The sequence below is a fragment of the Suricata suricatta genome, chromosome 3, assembly GCF_006229205.1.
Source record: "Suricata suricatta isolate VVHF042 chromosome 3, meerkat_22Aug2017_6uvM2_HiC, whole genome shotgun sequence".
Taxonomy (NCBI): Eukaryota; Metazoa; Chordata; class Mammalia; order Carnivora; family Herpestidae; genus Suricata; species Suricata suricatta.
In genome coordinates, this window is record NC_043702.1 from 150,740,832 (window position 1) to 150,758,598 (window position 17,767).

Here is a 17,767-nt window from a genome sequence, read left to right on the forward strand (position 1 = left end):
GGTGTGACAGTTAGGCCTTGGGACAGATCATTTCAGGGAGGCTGGTGTACACGTTCAGAGATTCAGAGGAGCGGGGTTCTGAAGATGTTAGCACCTCAGGGGAGGGGAAGGGGACACAAAGGGAGACCCAACGCCAACGTAGGGGGCAAGTCCTGACTTAGGAGAGATTAGAGAAGGGGTTGGCATTGTTCCCAGCATCCCCAGTGGAACTGGGGCCTGGAAAGGCCCCAGAGGAAGCCCACAGAGGAGCCGCCACTGCCCCCCCTCCCTGGCTTCTGATTTTGGCAGGACTGTTGTTTTTAGTAGTGTTTTCCAATAACTGCACCTCGGCAGAAACCGAGTCCAGTGACTTCTGCCTGTGATTGGCACAGGCTGCTTCCAGTTCTGGTGTGTGTGAGTGGGCCACTTTCTTTGCACTTGTACCCCCTGGTCCTCAGCCCGCCCCACACACATGAAGAGCGAACGCTCTGGCCCAGCCGGCCTGGGGTGTGCTGTGTGTAAAAAGACATGGGTTGAGCCATTTCCTGCTGCTTCCGTTCTTGCGTGGCGATAAGACACAGGGGACTCAGCTGTGGACAGATCGATCCGCCAGCAGCTGAGGGTGCCAGCCCCGGGAGAGCAGGACGCCAGACCCGCCTGCTTTCATCTGCCCCCGCGGTTTCCCATCTCTCCTATCTCCTGGGACCTTTCCTTCCTTTCACCCCGACCCCCCAACCTTTCTGGGCTTCTCTTCTCCTTTGTGCCACCCGCATGCACTTGGGAAGCCTGCCTGCTGCTTGGAAAGGGGCCGGCCTCTGCGCCCTGCGCATTGACCCTCTTCTGAGCTGGTACCCTCAGGCCCCCAGACCCCCAGACCTGTCCCTGCTTCCTCTGGCCCCAGGGCTTGCTCCTGGGACTCGAGTCCTCGGGCCAGCAGGGCCGGTGGGGCTCCCACCAGCATGAAGCGGAAGAGGCTGCTGATGACTCAGGAGAGTTGGAAGGTGATGGAGGGGCTGGAGGGGAGTCAGCAGAGGCAGGCGATGTGCTGAAGAGCGTTAGGAAGGCCGGGGTGGGATGGGCGGGGAGGCTTCCTGTGCCTGCGTCGGGCCCAAGCGTACGCTTTGGTCGTCTCTCGGGGAGAGGCCTGTTTGAGGCAGGAGCCTTTTGGGGAGGTTGAGTCCAGAGGAGCCACTTGTCTTGTCTCTGAGAAATCAGTCCTGTGACTCTCCTCAGTCACGCTCTGTCCATGTAATGGAGCAACGAGTTCTGGGCTGGAGGTGCTTTGGCCTCATGGCTGTGTGTCCCTGGGCAACTTCCTTGAGCTCTCTGGGCCAGAGAAGGGGCAGATCTGCCTAGACTACATTTTAGGGATCTTAATGAGGATTAGGTGGACCGCAGATGGGACAGCTCTTCAAAAATGGCCATGGGGAGGGGCACTTGACTGTCTCAGTCTGTGGAGGGTGCAACCCTTGATCTTGGAGCTGTGAGCTTGAGGCCCACCTTGGGTATAGACATTACATAGAAATAAATCTGTTTTTTTTTTTTAAAGTGGCAGCTGTAAAAGGAATACTCTGGTGGTTTTTATTTGGGGCTCTTTCCCAGGAGCTTTCTATTCATCCTGCGTCCATCTTCCAGGCAGAGAAACCAAGTCCAGAGGTGCCCACAGATGTGGGAGAGTACCTTCCCATGGTTTCATAATTTACCTACGCTTGCTTTTCTCGCCTTCTTCCCCAGGTTGACAAGGGAGACCTTGTGGCCCTGAGCCTCCCCGGCTCAGGCCATGGGGACGCCGACGGCCCCGTCAGCCTAGACGTGCCAGATGGGGCCCCCGACCCCCAGCGGACCAAGGCTGCCATCGACCACCTGCACCAGAAGATCCTGAAGATCACCGAGCAGATCAAGATCGAGCAGGAGGCACGGGACGACAACGTGGCCGAGTACCTGAAGCTGGCCAACAACGCGGACAAGCAGCAGGTGTCGCGCATCAAGCAGGTGTTCGAGAAGAAGAACCAGAAGTCGGCGCAGACCATCGCCCAGCTGCACAAGAAGCTGGAGCACTACCGCCGGCGCCTGAAGGAGATCGAGCAGAACGGGCCCTCGCGGCAGCCCAAGGACGTGCTGCGGGACATGCAGCAGGGGCTGAAGGACGTGGGCGCCAACGTGCGCGCGGGCATCAGTGGCTTCGGTGGGGGCGTGGTCGAGGGCGTCAAGGGCAGCCTCTCGGGGCTCTCGCAGGCCACCCACACCGCAGTCGTGTCCAAACCCCGGGAGTTCGCCAGCCTCATCCGCAACAAGTTTGGCAGCGCCGACAACATCGCCCACCTGAAGGACCCCCTGGAGGATGGGCCCCCCGAGGAGGCGGCGCGGGCGCTGAGTGGCAGCGCCACCCTTGTGTCCAGCCCCAAGTACGGCAGCGACGACGAGTGCTCCAGCGCCAGCGCCAGCTCAGCCGGGGCCGGCAGCAACTCCGGAGCCGGGCCGGCCGGGGCACTAGGGAGCCCCAAGTCGAACACGCTGTACGGGGCCTCCGGAAACCTGGACGCTCTGCTGGAGGAGCTGCGGGAGATTAAGGACGGACAGTCCCACCTGGAGGACTCGATGGAGGACCTGAAGGCCCAGTTGCAGAGGGACTACACCTACATGACCCAGTGTCTGCAGGAGGAGCGCTACAGGTAGGCGACAACCCCGCCCAAGCGCATGGGCATCCGCCGTCAGACTCTGGCTTGTGGAGACAGACGGAGGTGCACGGAGAAGGGTCCGTGGCTGCTGGAAGGAGTCAGAAGAGGGCTGGTGAAGCCTTCCTCCAGCCTCGTCAGAGCAGCTGGAAAATAGGGTTATGGGACCTGACCCGTGCACGGAGAGAAGGCTCTGCCTCTCTCAGGAGCTCTGAACATCCCTGCGTGATGGTTATGTGGTCAGTGTACAGAAGGGGAAACTGAGGCAGGGACATGGCCAGCTACAGGGCTCTCACCTGGAAAAACTAAGGGCACTGACTGCAGCTGGGTTCCTTGGGTTTAATCCCCAGCTAGAGCTTCACTGTTTACCTTGAACAAAGTACTTAGTGCTCTGCACACTCGGCCTCCTGGTCTGGGTCACGGCACTAGCGCGGATTCCAACTCCTAGGGTTCATGAAGGCTCAATGAGTCCAAAGCCATGAAAACATCTGGAACCATCAGGTTAAACGTTTGGCAGAAGCTGGAGTCTCTGACCCTCCCCTGCTGCCTGCTCCGCGCCCTCTTGCTCGGCGCCCCTCCTGTGGCACTTGGTTGACACTGCCTCCTAGGATTCTTGGCGATCTTTTCCCTAATTAACACTTTTCCTTTTTCTTCATTTATATGAAGAAGCATTAGAAAGTTGAGGGGGGAGGGTCCCTGCCTAAAAACTAACCACCCCCACATAAGAGTCACATTTTGATATTTTGTGACTGCAGAGCAGGGGTTGTGTCTCTGCGTCGCTGGGGCCCTGGTGACCAGGAAAGCCTCTTGGTCCAGGGCTTACAGGCTCACGTGGAAGTCATTTAATCCCTGAGTCCTGCATTCATGAGCTGTGTGACCTTATTAAGGTTCCTTGACCTCTCTCTGTCTCAGTCTTCTCATCTGTGAAGTAGGATGGTGCTGATCCTTGTCTCGCGAGGCGGAGGGGGATGAGGATCCTATGAGATCATGAGGCGAAAGCCTTGGCATGATGCCTACATGGCCGTACCGCCGTAGAATGAGTAGCTTTCACTGCTGTTGCCATTAAAGTTGGAAGGGGACCAAACACATTGGGTGGGCTGAGGCATGAAATTGATCCTGGGGAGAGAAGGGAGGTCAGCAGGCCGGAACTGAGGTCACCCCCTCTCCCTCTGCCAGGTACGAGCGGCTGGAGGAACAGCTCAACGACTTGACCGAGCTCCACCAGAACGAGATGACCAACCTGAAGCAGGAGCTGGCCAGCATGGAGGAGAAGGTGGCCTACCAGTCCTACGAAAGGGCGCGGGACATCCAGGTATGGCCGGACACTGACCCTGGGGGGGGGCCCAGACATGCCGAGAGAGCTGTCAGCAGCCGGAGGGTGAGGGCTTTATTAAGTGGGGGGGGGGAGGGTGCTGGGCACAGGCTCTTCCACCAGTGGCTCAGATGGCCGTGTGGATGGAGAGGGCAGCGTGGGGCAGAGTTAGGAGACAGGCAGGCCCAGGGCTGGATTTGTGCGAGCTAATGGGCGAGGGCCACCCATGCCCCCAGCTCTTTGATGGCAGCCTTGCCAGCGATTTATTGGGATTTCCAGTCTCGAGACTGCCTGGAGAGGACATTCCAGGGCATTGGGCCAGCTGCGTATCCCCCTGCCATTCCCTGCACGCGCACATGAATCAACCACTCCTGTCTCCTACTATCCTCCCCATGTAGCCGTAAAGCATTGCCCCCAATCAGCCAGTGCCCCGCCTGGTCTTTGCAGGGGGCACCCTGTGCATGGTTGCCTTCTCTGAGGGGTGGGGAAGGTTTGGCCCACCCTGTGCTCCCACACACCCCTCGCCCCTCCCCACCGCAGGAGGCCGTGGAGTCCTGCCTGACCCGTGTCACCAAGCTCGAGTTGCAGCAGCAGCAGCAGCAGGTGGTGCAGTTGGAGGGCGTGGAGAACGCCAATGCGCGGGCTCTGCTGGGCAAGTTCATCAACGTGATCCTGGCGCTCATGGCCGTGCTGCTGGTGTTCGTGTCCACCATCGCCAACTTCATCACGCCCCTCATGAAGACACGCCTGCGCATCACCAGCACCGCCCTCCTGGTCCTTGTCCTCTTCCTCCTCTGGAAGCACTGGGACTCCCTCACCTACCTCCTGGAGCACGTGCTGCTGCCCAGCTGAGCAGCCCGCCCACCCCTGCCCCGTGCTCCCCCTGGCCCCAAGATGGCCATGCTTCTCCAGGAGGGCCCCAGGGACTCCCGAGTCCCTTGAACTTGTTCGTGTGTCTGGTTTGGCCTCTTGCCCAAACTGTCCATTCCAGTAGCTCCTGCCCCCTTTTCTGTTCTTGCTTCTGTCTGATGCCTTCTCCCCGTTGGCCTGAAGGGAGCCTTGAGGGCAGCCCTGGCCGGACACAGTGAGGACCTCTGTGGCCAAATGGAGCAGAGAAGGACACCGGGATGGAGTGTTCTGATTGTTGATAATCGCACAAGGACCTCTCCCAGCTGACTCAGGATGCAGCAAGTCAGGAGGGCCAATCAGAACAGGGGCAGGAGAGGGCCATGTCCCATTCCTCGTAGGAAAGAGCCCACAGCTCCCTCCTGTGGTGATGGTCAGGGGGGAAGGCCAGACGGCCAGGCGGGGGTGCTCCGCTGGCCTCGGAGAATGCCAGGGAATGAGGGCAGGGCCCCCTGTCCTGAGAGCAGCCTCAGTTCACCCCTCATTCCTCCAGAGCTGGTTTGAGGCTTACTTCTGGGCTGGACCATTCCCGGGATCTGAAGGATGCAGGCGCTGGAGGCCAGGCAGGGTGTAGCTTTTGGACTTGTGTTTTCCCTGTTGTTCTCTCTGCCTGTCACTGGATCTGCTCTTTTCAGGGAAACAAGGCCCCAGGGGCCCCCCCGAGCCTCAGCCTAAGCCCTTAGGCCTCTGGGAGCATGTTGGGTTCTATTTATTTATTTATTTGTTCCTTTGTACCTTGTCTCCCCTCACCACCCGAGCTCCAGGGAGAGGTCCCTGCCCCTGTCCTCTCTCGGAAGCCAGGGGCTTATTCTTGGATGTTGGGCACTTCTATACCATTTCGCCTCTGGAGAATCCTGGCTGGGGGGAAAGGGGGGGCAAAGCCACCCAGCCCCACTCTCCCAAAGCAGCCCTCAGCCAGGACGGGCTCTCTTTTATACATGTGTTTATTTTGTACGTGTGTATCTGTGTGGAGGAGGTTGTTGCTTTATTTTTTTAAGGCTCTGAGGTGTTGTGTATGGTTTCTCGTCACATCCCAGCCTTCCCACGGGCACGTCCGAGAAGAGAGGGCATTTCTCGCAAAACGAAAGAGAGATCCCCTAGAGCGGCCGAGGGTGGTGCCCATCAGCTGTGGTGGACCTTCCTGAAAAATAAATATCCTCTAAATTTTCAAAGCATCCTGTCTCGTGTTAGTTGATCAGGCCATCCCCGTGGAAACCACCGGGTGTCTCCCCACACCGGGCATTCTGGGTAACACTCTGGGCCTCCCCTGAGCCCTTCTTCCTCCAGGACCCATCCCTGAGCAAGCCATCTTGCACCCTTCCTGCTCTCCGTGATAGGGAAGTGAGGTGATACCACCTCCTCCGCCGCCCAGAGCATTTTCTGGGGAGAGGAGATCGGTAGATTGCAATCTGTGGCTTGAAGAAGACAAGCGGCCCCAAATCCAGACAACAGCAGCCGGGCTTGGTGTGGCCACAAGAGGGCAGCAGAGTCCTTACCCTTTTCCCTGGGTTCGGTCCCAAAGAGAGGCATCTGCTGGACCTACCTGGGCCTGACCATGCTGTCCAGCCAGAGCATAGATCACCTGCTCACCAGGAGCATTGAGCGTGGAGGCCAGGCCCTCAGTCTCTGCAGCTCCCAACCCTGGCAGTTAAAGGCACTCACAGAAGGCCCTGGATTCCCAGCTAATATTAAGACCTTGGAGGGGGGCTGGGACACCTGAATCTTCCTCGTTAGAGGAGGAGGCTGGGTACAGGGGGCGCCTGGGAAAGTCACCCACCCCAGAGTCCTGGCCCGTAATTAGTGCACCTGTGGCTAATTCCCATTGCCTCTCTGGCCTCAGTTTCCACATCTGTAACGGGATGGATGCAGTAGCTGCTAATTTCAAAGGGCGCTAACATTCTGTGGTTCTGCACGTCTGAGAAGTCACAAGTTGCAGTTGTATCTGTGACCTTGCACTTGAGGGGCCTCTGGGAGTCGGGGAGCACTCCCTAACCGGATCAGGGAGAGCACCCTGTGGCGCCTCAAGGGGGGCAACCTTTGGTTCATCTTCAGCCTCTGTAACCATGTAGGAGCTTCAGTAGGTGACCTTATGGGGCCATCCAGCCCTTTAGCACTCTGAGCCCTGCACCCCACCCCTTCTCTTCCAAACACACACACACACACACACACACACACACACACACACACACCCCTCCCGTGGGGGCCACATTCCTGGGCCCCAGGTCCAGGGTGGCTGCTCTTGACTGTAGACATTGCCCACATTCCTCCCCAAGGTCAGGTGCCTTCCCTGCATTGGTTCTTAAATGTCACTGCCAGCCCCAGTCCCCACTGAAAGAGAGGAGGGAAGGAGGGAGGGCAGGCTGGGAAGCAGCAGGGCCAAGCAGGGGGGCAGATGGACCCCAGCCACAGAGTCATCTGCAGGAAGGATGGAGCTGCGCAGGCCTCATACTGACGAAGGAGGTATCTAGTAAAGCGCTGCCCTGCTGACCAGCAGTTCAGTTTTCTTCCTGGGATGGTCACTGACACTTCCGGCTTGTGTCTAGTCTCTCTTCCCTCTGTAAAAAGGGAGGGACTGCTCCCACTGCAGACCTGCCTCCTTCTCCCACCCTGGTTCACAGGGCTGCTGCTCTGCAGGGGACCAGCTCCTTCTTCAGACCGCAAGGCTGGTAGCAGGTGGGGGGCAGGCTCCTTCCCGGAAGATCTGGCCCCCAGGGCCCAGCCCCACACACGGCGGGGTATAGAGGGGCTCAGCCAGGCCACGTGCGTCCACTGAGGGGGGCAGTGGAGACCTTGCCTCTGCCTGGAGTTGGTGCTTGGGCACTCCAGCTGTGCCCCGGAGCCAGCGTGCTCACTGCACCCGCGCACAGCTGGCCTTGCCCACCCGCCGGAGCAGGTGCAGGCCTTGCAAACACAACACCCTCTGACAGCAAGACGGCACTACTGAGGGTGGTGACCTAACCCTCGCTGCTCCCGGTTACTCCAGTTTTCTTGGGGCAATTCTGGGGTGGGCAGGGAGCGGGAAGGAGGAGAGAACTGGGGTCTCAGGATGGGAGAAGATGAAGCTGCAGCTGGAGCACCTGGAAGGATCCTCACGGCAGGCTTCAGTTCCCTATCAGTGGCGGGGCCATTAAGTGAAGTCCGGATCCCAGTATGGGCCTTGGAACCTGACAAGCTGGGGCCAAATCCCCACATCGTGGCTCACCTCAGGCAAGGCTCCGGCTGTCCTCAGAGTAATCTCATCACCAGTAGGAGTGTAACTGACCTCTGGCTCACAGGGGCGCGAGAGCGATGGCATTCTGCACACCCCTAGAACGTAGAGACCAACTCGGGCAGTGGTAATTGCTCTTCATCTCTGACCCCAGGGGATGTCGGGTGTGAAAGAACTGCTCGGGATGGGGAAGTGCAAGGCAGAGCCTGCGGAAACCTCCCAGGCCCAGGGTGACTTGGGGAGTCAGCCTCTGATCCCTGACAGCCCAGGAGAGGCCCTCACGGCATCCCTTTCCTGGGAGCTGAGAACCCAGAGGCCTTTCACCTAAGTCTTACAGACAAAGCCGGCTCAGGCCCAAGGGGTCAGGCCCTGGCTTGAGGGAGGACAGAATGAGGCCTGCCCGGCCCAGGCCTGCTGCCACCATCCCAGTCCTATGAGTGTATGAGTATGTGGGGCCCTCCCTCCTCCAGCCTGTGGGCCAGGCGTGGGCTCAGGAGTCAGCAAGCATCAGGAGACCCAGGTTTGAGGCCTGTGAGGTCATGGGCCTCAGTTTCCTCATCTGAAATGCTGTGGTGTTTGTACTACCCCGAGCAACAGGACTTTTGTGAAGCTCAGAGGAGATGTCGGAAGTGGGTGCCTGCCACAGGCCACGCACAGATCTCCCCAAGGGGAGATAACTTGTAAGGCTGCTTCTGGGCCCTCTGGGGACCCCACGGAGGGGTCTGATCTCCTTGTGGGCAGGGCTGGGCAGGGCTTGTAAAGGTGGCTGGCAGTGCCCCTCAGCCTGAAGGGGTGTAGTCAACCTCCAAATAAAAATGGAAGGAGAAAGCTCTGGGCCTCCTCCCCCCAGTGTGCTGGGACGGCATTTGGGGAGGGAGGGGAGCCTGGGACTTGCCCCAGCACATCCAGACCTGCAGGTAGGACCTGAGTCAGCCAGAAGGGCAGCCCAGGTCGGTGACGCAGCACTGCCTCCCACACTCGGCCCCTCCCGGGAACGCTCCCCCCCCAGCCCATCCCTGCCTTTGATTCCTCCCTCCCAAGGCCAACTGTCCAGATGAGGCATGCTGGGCTGCCGGGGTAATGGAGAGGCCACCTCCACCATGCTGCTGCCTCCAGGCAGCCGTCTGCCAAGTTAGCTCTGCTTCCAAAGGCCCCGGGAGGGGATTCAGCAAACTGATGCGGAGGCTTCGCTGCCCATCCACCTTCTGGCTAAAGGCTCCAGTCTCCTTACTTTGGTTGTTCTGACAGCAATTCCAGCTCACTGGAGATGAGCCTGAAGTAGATGCTTTGGAGAGATCTGGGTCTCTCTGGCTGGCCTGGGGGCTCTGCTCTTTGGTCTCCTGCATGAAGGCTGAGTTTGTCGGTACCACCCTCTCGGATCCCCACCTCTGTGTGAGAAAGCACCCATTTTGCCGGGACTTGGTTCTTCTTGCCCATTTTCTGGTTGAGGTCAGCCCCATGCACCCAGAACTGGGGTGGAGGTGAGGAGGAGAGGGTTTCCCATGAAACTGGGCATTATGTGAACTCATGCAAGAGACAAGTCACTGACACAGACCTGTTAGGTGTCTCCGACTGCACCTTCCTCCTCAGCTGCTCAGCCAGGCGGGGCCAGGTCAGGCTGAGGACGGGAGGACCTGAGAGGTGCAACGTGGTTGCTTAGGAGGAAGGGGCTGAGGACGGGTCCCATCCTTCTCCTTCTTCGCGTCTTGGACTCTTGTCATAGTTTAGTGGCTTGAGGCCCAGGTGTGTGGCCTCCAAACCAACCAAGCTTTAAGGTTGTTAAATTCAAGAAGTTCGGTTTAGAGCAGTAAGTAAAGAAAGACATGGTCCAGGCCCTCATGGAGCTCTCGGACTGGTGGGGACACAGGTGCGCGCACACTCATGCACATGCATATGTGCTCACACATGCATGTAACGTGCACGCACACATGCTCACATACGTGGATACACTCACACCTTTGTTCACATGTCCATACACACATGTGCGCGTGCACACACACACACACACACACACACACACACACACACACATGTCTGAAAGATGCCAGGCAGAGAAACACTGCAGCCAGGGCCGGGGTTGGGAGGTCCCAAGAGGGAGAGCGTCAGTCTGATGGAGAGCTTCGGGACGTTTCTCAGAGAGTTAGTGCGGGGTGGGTAAGAGCCAAGAAAGGTGAATCTCCTACAGCATGGTGCTTTGGGCTGGGTCCTGGGTTTGCAGATGGCATTCAGGACATCATTCCATGGCGTAAAGGGATGTGTGGCTGAGGCATCAGTACTGCCCAGCCCACACCCCAGAAGCCAGGACACTGGGGAAGGGGCTTCCAAGTCCACTTCACCGGGAAGGAGCAGGAATGAGGCCATCTTTCAGGAAAAGAACCCCTCACCTGTGAACTTCTGAGGCTCAGAGGATGAACACTTAGCTATGCTGTGTGATACCGAGCAGGTCATGTAACCTCCCTGGGGCCTCAGTGACCCCCAAGCCACACAAATGGAGCACTTAGGATGGAGAGGTTGAGGTGGCTAATGAGTTTCTGGAAGCTCCAAAAAAGGTGTCTCTGCATGGACCTAACTCAAGGGCAGGCTCCTGCTTGGCTGGGGTGAGGTCTGGGCGCAGGAACACGTGCTGACAGAAGAGTCAGAAGGGACAGCGGGAGGTCCCGGACCCATGTTCCTTTTTTTTTGTTTTGTTTAAGTAGGCTCCACACCCAACATGGGGCTTGAACTCATGATCATGAGCTCAAAAGTAGCATGCTCTACTGATTGAGCCAGCCAAGCCCATGCTCTAGCTCTAACCACCACAGAGGTCCTAATCCATGGATGCTTAATCGTTAGGGAGGGGCGGGGGGGGGGGTGGAAGCCCAGGGCAGTGAGAGAAGCCAAGTTGGCTCCATGAAGCATCTTGGCCTCCCTCTCTTCCTCCTGCAGGGGTGGGGCTCCAGATGAAAGAGATACCAGGGCTCGCTTCTCTGCTTGGCAGTAGTGCAATGTAAAAGGAGGTAGCCTCCATGCGCAGCCATGGTCTGTTCAGGTATGAGTTGAGCGTGTGGGAAAGCCCCGCCCTGGCCCAAAGTCATGGCCATTTCAATCCCTTTTTCTGTCTAGGGCCTTTACAGCCAACAAATGCTTTGTGTGTGCACTTATTCATTTTAGCTTCACCTCAGCCCTAGAGTGCGGCAAACCCTGCAGATGAGCACACGGAGCCTCAGAAAGATGAGGGGAAATTACTCACGGCCACAGCCGGTGAGTGGCAGACCCAGACCTGGGCTTGCTGACAGCACCGCTGTTCATAACCGAAGCCTGACACCCACAGTTAGGTGAAGCATTGCGTCTTCATGTGCAAAAGCCGGAAACCCGAGGAAGCATAAAGCCTTGAGCCATTCACATCTTAGTATGAATTAGGTTATCCCATTAAACGCTGTCTTTTACTCTTCCAGAAAAAGATAAATTTAGAGGTGGGGGTGGGGTGAGGGGAGTTGAGAGAAAAAAACACTTTCAAAGAGCCAGAAATGGAAGACAAAACTTAAACAAATTTCATTGACTTTCTATGTTTTTCAATGTTTTCTCAAAGCTGGGTTATTTAAGCCCCGGTCTCAGAAGGGATAGGCTAGGTTGGGGGTGGGGGTCCAAAGGAACCATTTATTTCCCTGTTCACCAGACCCTTTGTGTGACAGATGGAGAGCGCTGAGGTGAGCTGCACGAACTGTTTCTCTTTGAGCGTCTCGAAATCTAGCCTAAAAGTATGATGAAAACAGACAAATGACAATACAGTTTGGTGACTGCTAAAATGGGATTATGATCTAAGGAAGAGAAGGTAACCCAGCGGGGAGATGTTGCCAAAGTTCTCTTTGCTCGATGACACATCCTTTGTCACATATTTTTCACTCAACCCAGAGCCTCATAAGCCTTTGGGCCAGCAAGTCTGTTCGGCTGCCTTCCTTAGATCCCTCTTGCCAGGACACCTGGCCAAGCCCGTGATCCCAGCCTGTGACCTCAGCAGCTAGGTGAAGGGCCACGGGCCTTTGTGGAATGGCTGACCAATAACTCCATTATACGGATGAGGAGACTGAAGCCCAGAAACAGGAGGTGACTGCACAAGGTCACCACAGTGAGGTGGTGCTGGGCTAGACTCTCACCGGGAGGAAATGTCCTCACCATGACACACACACGGAGGGGTTTGACTGAGGCCCCCCAGTGCTCCGTGCACGGTCAAAGACAGAAAGTCAGATGGTGTGGGGGATGCGGTGGGGGGGCCTGACACCCCCCCTGGATAGAGGAAGCTCTGAAGCCAGGGAGCGGAGCAGGGAGAGGGCTGGGGAGAAAGCGCCCTCCAGGGGGCGCACCGGGATGGAGGCGTGACTTACTCCTCAGACCCAGCATCATCAGTCTGATTGGACCCTCACAATCCAGGGCTGTTTCAAATTAAATTTAAATTAGTCAAAATTCTACAAAATTAGAAATTCACTTCCTCAGCTGCACTAGGCACATTTCAAGTGCTTAGGAGTCACATGTGGCCGGCGTCTGCCGTATTGCCCAACACAGATAGAGACCAGCTCCGTCCTGGCAGAAGTTTGTATTTGACCAGGGCACCTTTGCAACTTTAGCTACATTACAGATGTAAATCTCATTTCAAAATTGTTTTCTGGGGACGCCTGGGTGGCTCGGTCGGTTCAGTGTCCGACTTGGGCTCAGGGCATGAGCGCCCCGTTCATCGGTTTGAGCCCCGAGTTGAGCTCTTCACTGACAGTGCAGAGCCTGCTTGGGATTCTCTCTCTCTCCCTCTCTCTCTGCCCCTCGCCCACTCACACTCTCTCTCTCAAAATAAATATACTTAAAAATTTTTCTTTTTAAGTATCATTAATACATGTTTGTTGTAGGAGCACCTGGGGGGCTCAGTCGGTTAAGCGTCCGACTTTGGCTCGGGTCATGATCTCACAGTCTGTGGGTTCGAGCCCCGCATTGGGATCTGAGTTGACAGTTCAGAGCCTGGAGCCTGCTCCGGATTCTGTGTCTCCCTCATTCTCTGCCCCTCCCCTGCTCACTGGCTCTCTCACTCTCTCTCAAAAATAAATAAAAACATTAAAAAAATACATGTTTGTTGTAGAAAATTTAACAAGGAAACTCCAACCACAGCTGGTCCCCACCACTATGAGCATTTGGCATAAGGTCTCTCAGTCTTACTCTTCTTTTATAAGAAAATTCAAATCATGCACAGTCATTGTAAGCACTGCAGACAACACAGGGATGTGGAGAGTAAAAATATCCCTCAAGACCCTCTCTCCGGCCGAAAGCAGGGGCAGCAGCCTGGCGTACATTTGTCCTCAGCCCCACTGTCTCATGGACACCAAGGGGCCGCTGTAACCACACCATCCCCAGCTCTCTCTTGCCCCGTGTGCTTCAAGACTTCTGTCCTTCCCCTTCCACTCGCCAGAAGCCACAGGCGCAGGTGAGGGTCCTCAGAATGGGTCCCTGGCCTCAGAGCAGCCCCCCTCATCTGCCTCTGATTGGGACCCCCCTGGCACCCCTGCCCGAGAAGCCCTTTTGTCCTCCTTCTTCCCCGTCACAGAAATGGGACTCCGCCCTCTGCTCCGGGCACCCTATCCTTTCGGCCCACTCCCCCACGATGTTTCTCCCAGCCATCCGTGGGGACAGCAGAGTGAAGCAAAGTGGTCGGGAGCACGGCCCTGGGGCCAGTTGCAGGTCTACGGCCTGCCAGGATCCCCCCGGCCCCTCGAGGGGCCCCAAGTCTTCATGTTGCTCGTTTGCAGAGCGGAGAGAGCGGTGCTTCCCTCAAACTGCTGCTCTGAGAGTCAGTGCAACGAGATGTGGAACATTTTGTGTCACGAGACAGATATTACTGTCATCTTGCCACCCAGAACACCGAGGCTCAGTGAGATCTAGGCATCTCTCGGGGTCCTGTTGGCAGGAGGTGGCAGGAACCGGGGTTCTGACCCATGTGTGTTTGGCTGCAAAGTCCGTGCTGCTGCCCTCCCCCGCAAGACAACTCCTTTCTTAGCCCTTCCCTTAAGCTCCGGAGCACCTCCGCTCGGCCCCATGGGAGGCAGAAGCAGAATGGTGAGGTGGCCCTAAATCTCCGACTTCGCCCAAGCTGGAGGCCTCCAGGGGCCTGGGAAGGCAACGGCCCCTCCCACAGGGTCCTCCTGCACCGTCTCCCCATTACTACATGTGTCCGCCTCTGCAGACCTCAGTTTCCCCATATGTATAACAGCGCTGTCTGTCATCTGTGCTGGGACCTCCAATGCCAGGAGACATCAGGGGCCCAGACTTGGGCTGGGAGGCCAGCCCTGCCCCTCGGACCAGACCGGACACTGGAGAGGGGCAGGGGTGGCCGCCGCCGACACCGACCCTGAGTTCCCCTCACTCTCCCCGGGCTCCCCTGGGGCCCTGAGGTAGGGTGCGGTGCTCGACAGGCCTGCTAGGTGAGAGCAGGTTTGGAAGGAGTTTAGGAAGGGTGCGGCAGGGAGGGAGCACCTCTCAGGCTCAGGTGTGTTCGCCAGACAGGGGCACGCCTGGCAGCTTCCTCTGCTGTGCCCGGCAGGGCGGCCCCTTCCACAGGCTGAGCCTCTGGATCTGCTGCGTGACCACCCCGAGCCTTTAGCAGGGAGCTGGACATTTGCCCCCCACCATACACCCGACGCCAGCTCGCCAGCCCTGCCCTCCTGGGTGATGGGTGAGGCAGGCCAGTGAACCAGGCTCCGAGTGTCCCAGAGCAGGGAGCCTGTCCTCATAGGCCTAGCTGGCCAGAGGCTTTGTCTCTGCTAGCCACCCTCCCCCAGAGGGAGCAGGAGCAGACAATGGCCACTGGTGACTCACCAATGAGCCATCTTCCCTTCCTCACCTCCTCGGCTCAGCCCTTTACAGCCCGGCTTGTCCTCCCAGGGGGCTGGAGACCAGCCTTCCTCAGTTCCCAGCCTCCTCGCTCCTTACCCTGCTCTGCGCAACACCTGCATCAGGCTCCTCAGAGGGAAGAGTCTGGCTCAGAGCAGAGTCCTTTGTGAAAGCCAGCAGAGGCCACAGGACCTGCCTCCCCAGGGCATCACCCACTCTCCCTGAGTGTCTGAGGGGTCATTGTTATTCTTCCATCTCCTTCTGGGACAGAGCTTACACTCTACCTGCAACGTATTCCCTTCCGGCAGGCCAAATATGTGGGGGCAGTGAGGAGTCCCAGTCCATCCACTTCCTGCAAGACAGAGCTCACTATTAGAAAGCATTTCCTTTTGCTGAGTTACCATCTGCCCACCTGTAGTATCCGCTAGACAGCGCTTCAGGAATTTAGCGTTCCTTCCTCCTTCCAATCCCTATCTATTCTCGAATTCTTTGCTCTGAGCCAAATACCCTCAGTTTTCAGTTATTCCTCCTAGGGTTGGTTTTAAAACCTTTTGACAGTTTGGCCTGTGTCCTCTGGAAACATTTCCATTTATTCGAGTTCTTGGAACATGGTGTCTGGAGTGGGGCATGGGGCTCTAGCCAAGGCCAAGTCAGCACAGAGACTACTGAAACATCGCCATATGGACTGGTACAATGTAAATCCCAGGAGCTCTGTTGCCGGGCTGGCCTGCATTGAACTTGGAGTCCTCTTTGGCACTTTTGGAAACATGTGGCTGTTTGGCCGTGTTCATGATGGATGGACAGGGGTAGGTCACCCCCACCTGCAGGCCTGCTGCTTCCAAGGGTTTGACGGCCGGTCTGCCTGGTTGGGAGTTGGTTCCTTGGCAGGTAACCCGCAACGCTCAGGCAGTGGTTCTTCACAGGTTTTTACTCAAAGACTCCCTTCAGGGCCTGATGGAAAACTCTGCCTTCTCTACCCAGAAAAGGGTAAATACTCCAAAATTCTGCTAGTTGGCACCAGGACTTTCTATAGACCATCCCTGGACTCCAGGTCGGGGATTTCCATCTGGAAGCTGATGTCTGAAAAATAAACTCTGAGCTTCCCTGTACAGACTGCGGGGGCCTCGGACACATTCCAGGAGCTGTGTTGACAGCTCACAGAGCGTGTTCACGTCCTTCGCCTCAGACAGGCCCAGAGTAAGGATTATGAAGGAACAAATAGGAGGTCAAGGCCCTTAGAGATCCAGTGGCTGGCTCAAGGTCACACAGCCAGTCTGAGCAGAGTCGTGCTGGACTTTCCTACCAACACAGTGCCTCAGAGAAGCCTGGCACAGTCTGCCTGCCAGTGCGGAAGAGGCAACAGAGAAACAGCTGTACTTGGCGACTTGGGAGACTGGTTCTGAATGTGACCAGCGGGGCTCCTGCTGCTGCTCTGAAAAGGCACACCTCGCCCTGCCTCCGTGATGAGCTGAGGTTCTAGAAGGCCTCCGTCCTGGCAAAGGCAGAGAAGGGCTAGGCTGCCGGGCTGACTTGTGGGAGGGGAGGGACAAGGGCAGAAACCAGGCCTGGCACCTAACCCTTAGGAGTTTAAGGGACAGAGAAAGAGGCCATGCCCCCCTCCCTCCAGATGAGTGCAGACACCCCACTTGGCAGGCGCATACACCCCCAAAGAATAAGAGGTGGAGGAGGAGGAAGTGGGCTCAGGATAGAGTGCATCTGAGTGGATGAGGTTCACATACAGACACCAGACTTGACTATTTGACATCACTGTTAAATTGCCAAGAAATTCTTGCTTCCTGAAATCCCCTTACTTGCCCCAGAAAACTCCTCAGCCTGCAAGACCCAGCTCACACCCTTCAAGAAGCTTCCCCTCGTGGCCCTTGGCAGAAGGCCTTTCTCCCTCCATCCAGCCTTGTGTTTAGAACCAATCAGGCACTGCCTGGTCACTATCTGATGCCTCTGAGGACCGTGTCCCTAGCAGGTGGGAGCACTGGACCCAATATTTCACCTTGGCCCCTGGCAGGAGGGGCTCTCGGTACCAGAAACAAAGAACTGTCTTCAGCCTCCGTTCTGTGATGTCAGGATGCATCTCAAACGTCCAAGGTCAAAGAAGGCCAGCCCATTCCCTACCCACTTCCCTCTTAATTGAAAGCCAATAATAGTGTTTACAAACCTTCTGAAAAAGCATCTAACCAACCGATTTTCCTAGGCTGGGACGGGTGAGGGAAAAGGCTCCAGGGAGAATAACTGTCATTTTTATGTTCTTTCCAAACTGAGTTATTTCTCTTTGCTCCAAGCAAACAACTGACAAACCCTCCTGGGGAGAGTAGGGGCCTGGAGCCTGCAGCGTCCTCCCTCGGTCTACGCCTGGGCCGTACTGGGGAGCTGCTGGGGGAGGGGCTCAGGTTTGCTTGGGCCTTCAGTTATGAACTCATCACAGTGAATTCATGAATGTGTATTGGTTTTATGCTTCTCTCCCCTCCACTGGACTTCCAGGCTCATTCGGGAGGGCAGAAACCACATCTTCTTCAATCCAGGATCCTCAAGGCCGGGTAGAATGTCAAGGACACAGTAGATACCTAATACATGTTAAAGAAAATTTAGAAGTCTTACATCTGGGGCACACTTGCCTCCTTTAATGGAAAGGACTTCTTACAGCTTCCTCAGGCTGATGAGCGGAGGGACCTGTCACTGGCCCATCCTTCCTCCATTCTCTTAGGGCTCCAGGAAGGGGCCTTCTCTGGGCTGCTTCTGAGGCCAGTTCTTTGTCTCTGTTTATTTCCAGCCCCAAATATGTTTCTTAGGTCTTCCAGCCACCTGCCCTGAGGCCCCAGCCACTCT

General features: G+C 56.8%; 1 protein-coding gene across 2 annotated transcripts in view; it reads left to right on the forward strand.

The window, feature by feature from the left end:
- Nucleotides 1-6,047, forward strand: part of TMCC2 (transmembrane and coiled-coil domain family 2) — a 41,849-nt gene extending 35,802 nt beyond the window's left edge. For both annotated transcript variants that reach the window (XM_029935579.1, XM_029935578.1), the window contains 3 exons: nt 1,714-2,651; nt 3,831-3,966; nt 4,507-6,047. In XM_029935579.1, the coding sequence (XP_029791439.1) occupies nt 1,714-2,651; nt 3,831-3,966; nt 4,507-4,818 (1,386 nt within the window). In that variant the 3' untranslated portion in view covers nt 4,819-6,047. The remainder of the gene's footprint in view (nt 1-1,713; nt 2,652-3,830; nt 3,967-4,506) is intronic.
- Nucleotides 6,048-17,767: the final 11,720 nt, after the last annotated feature.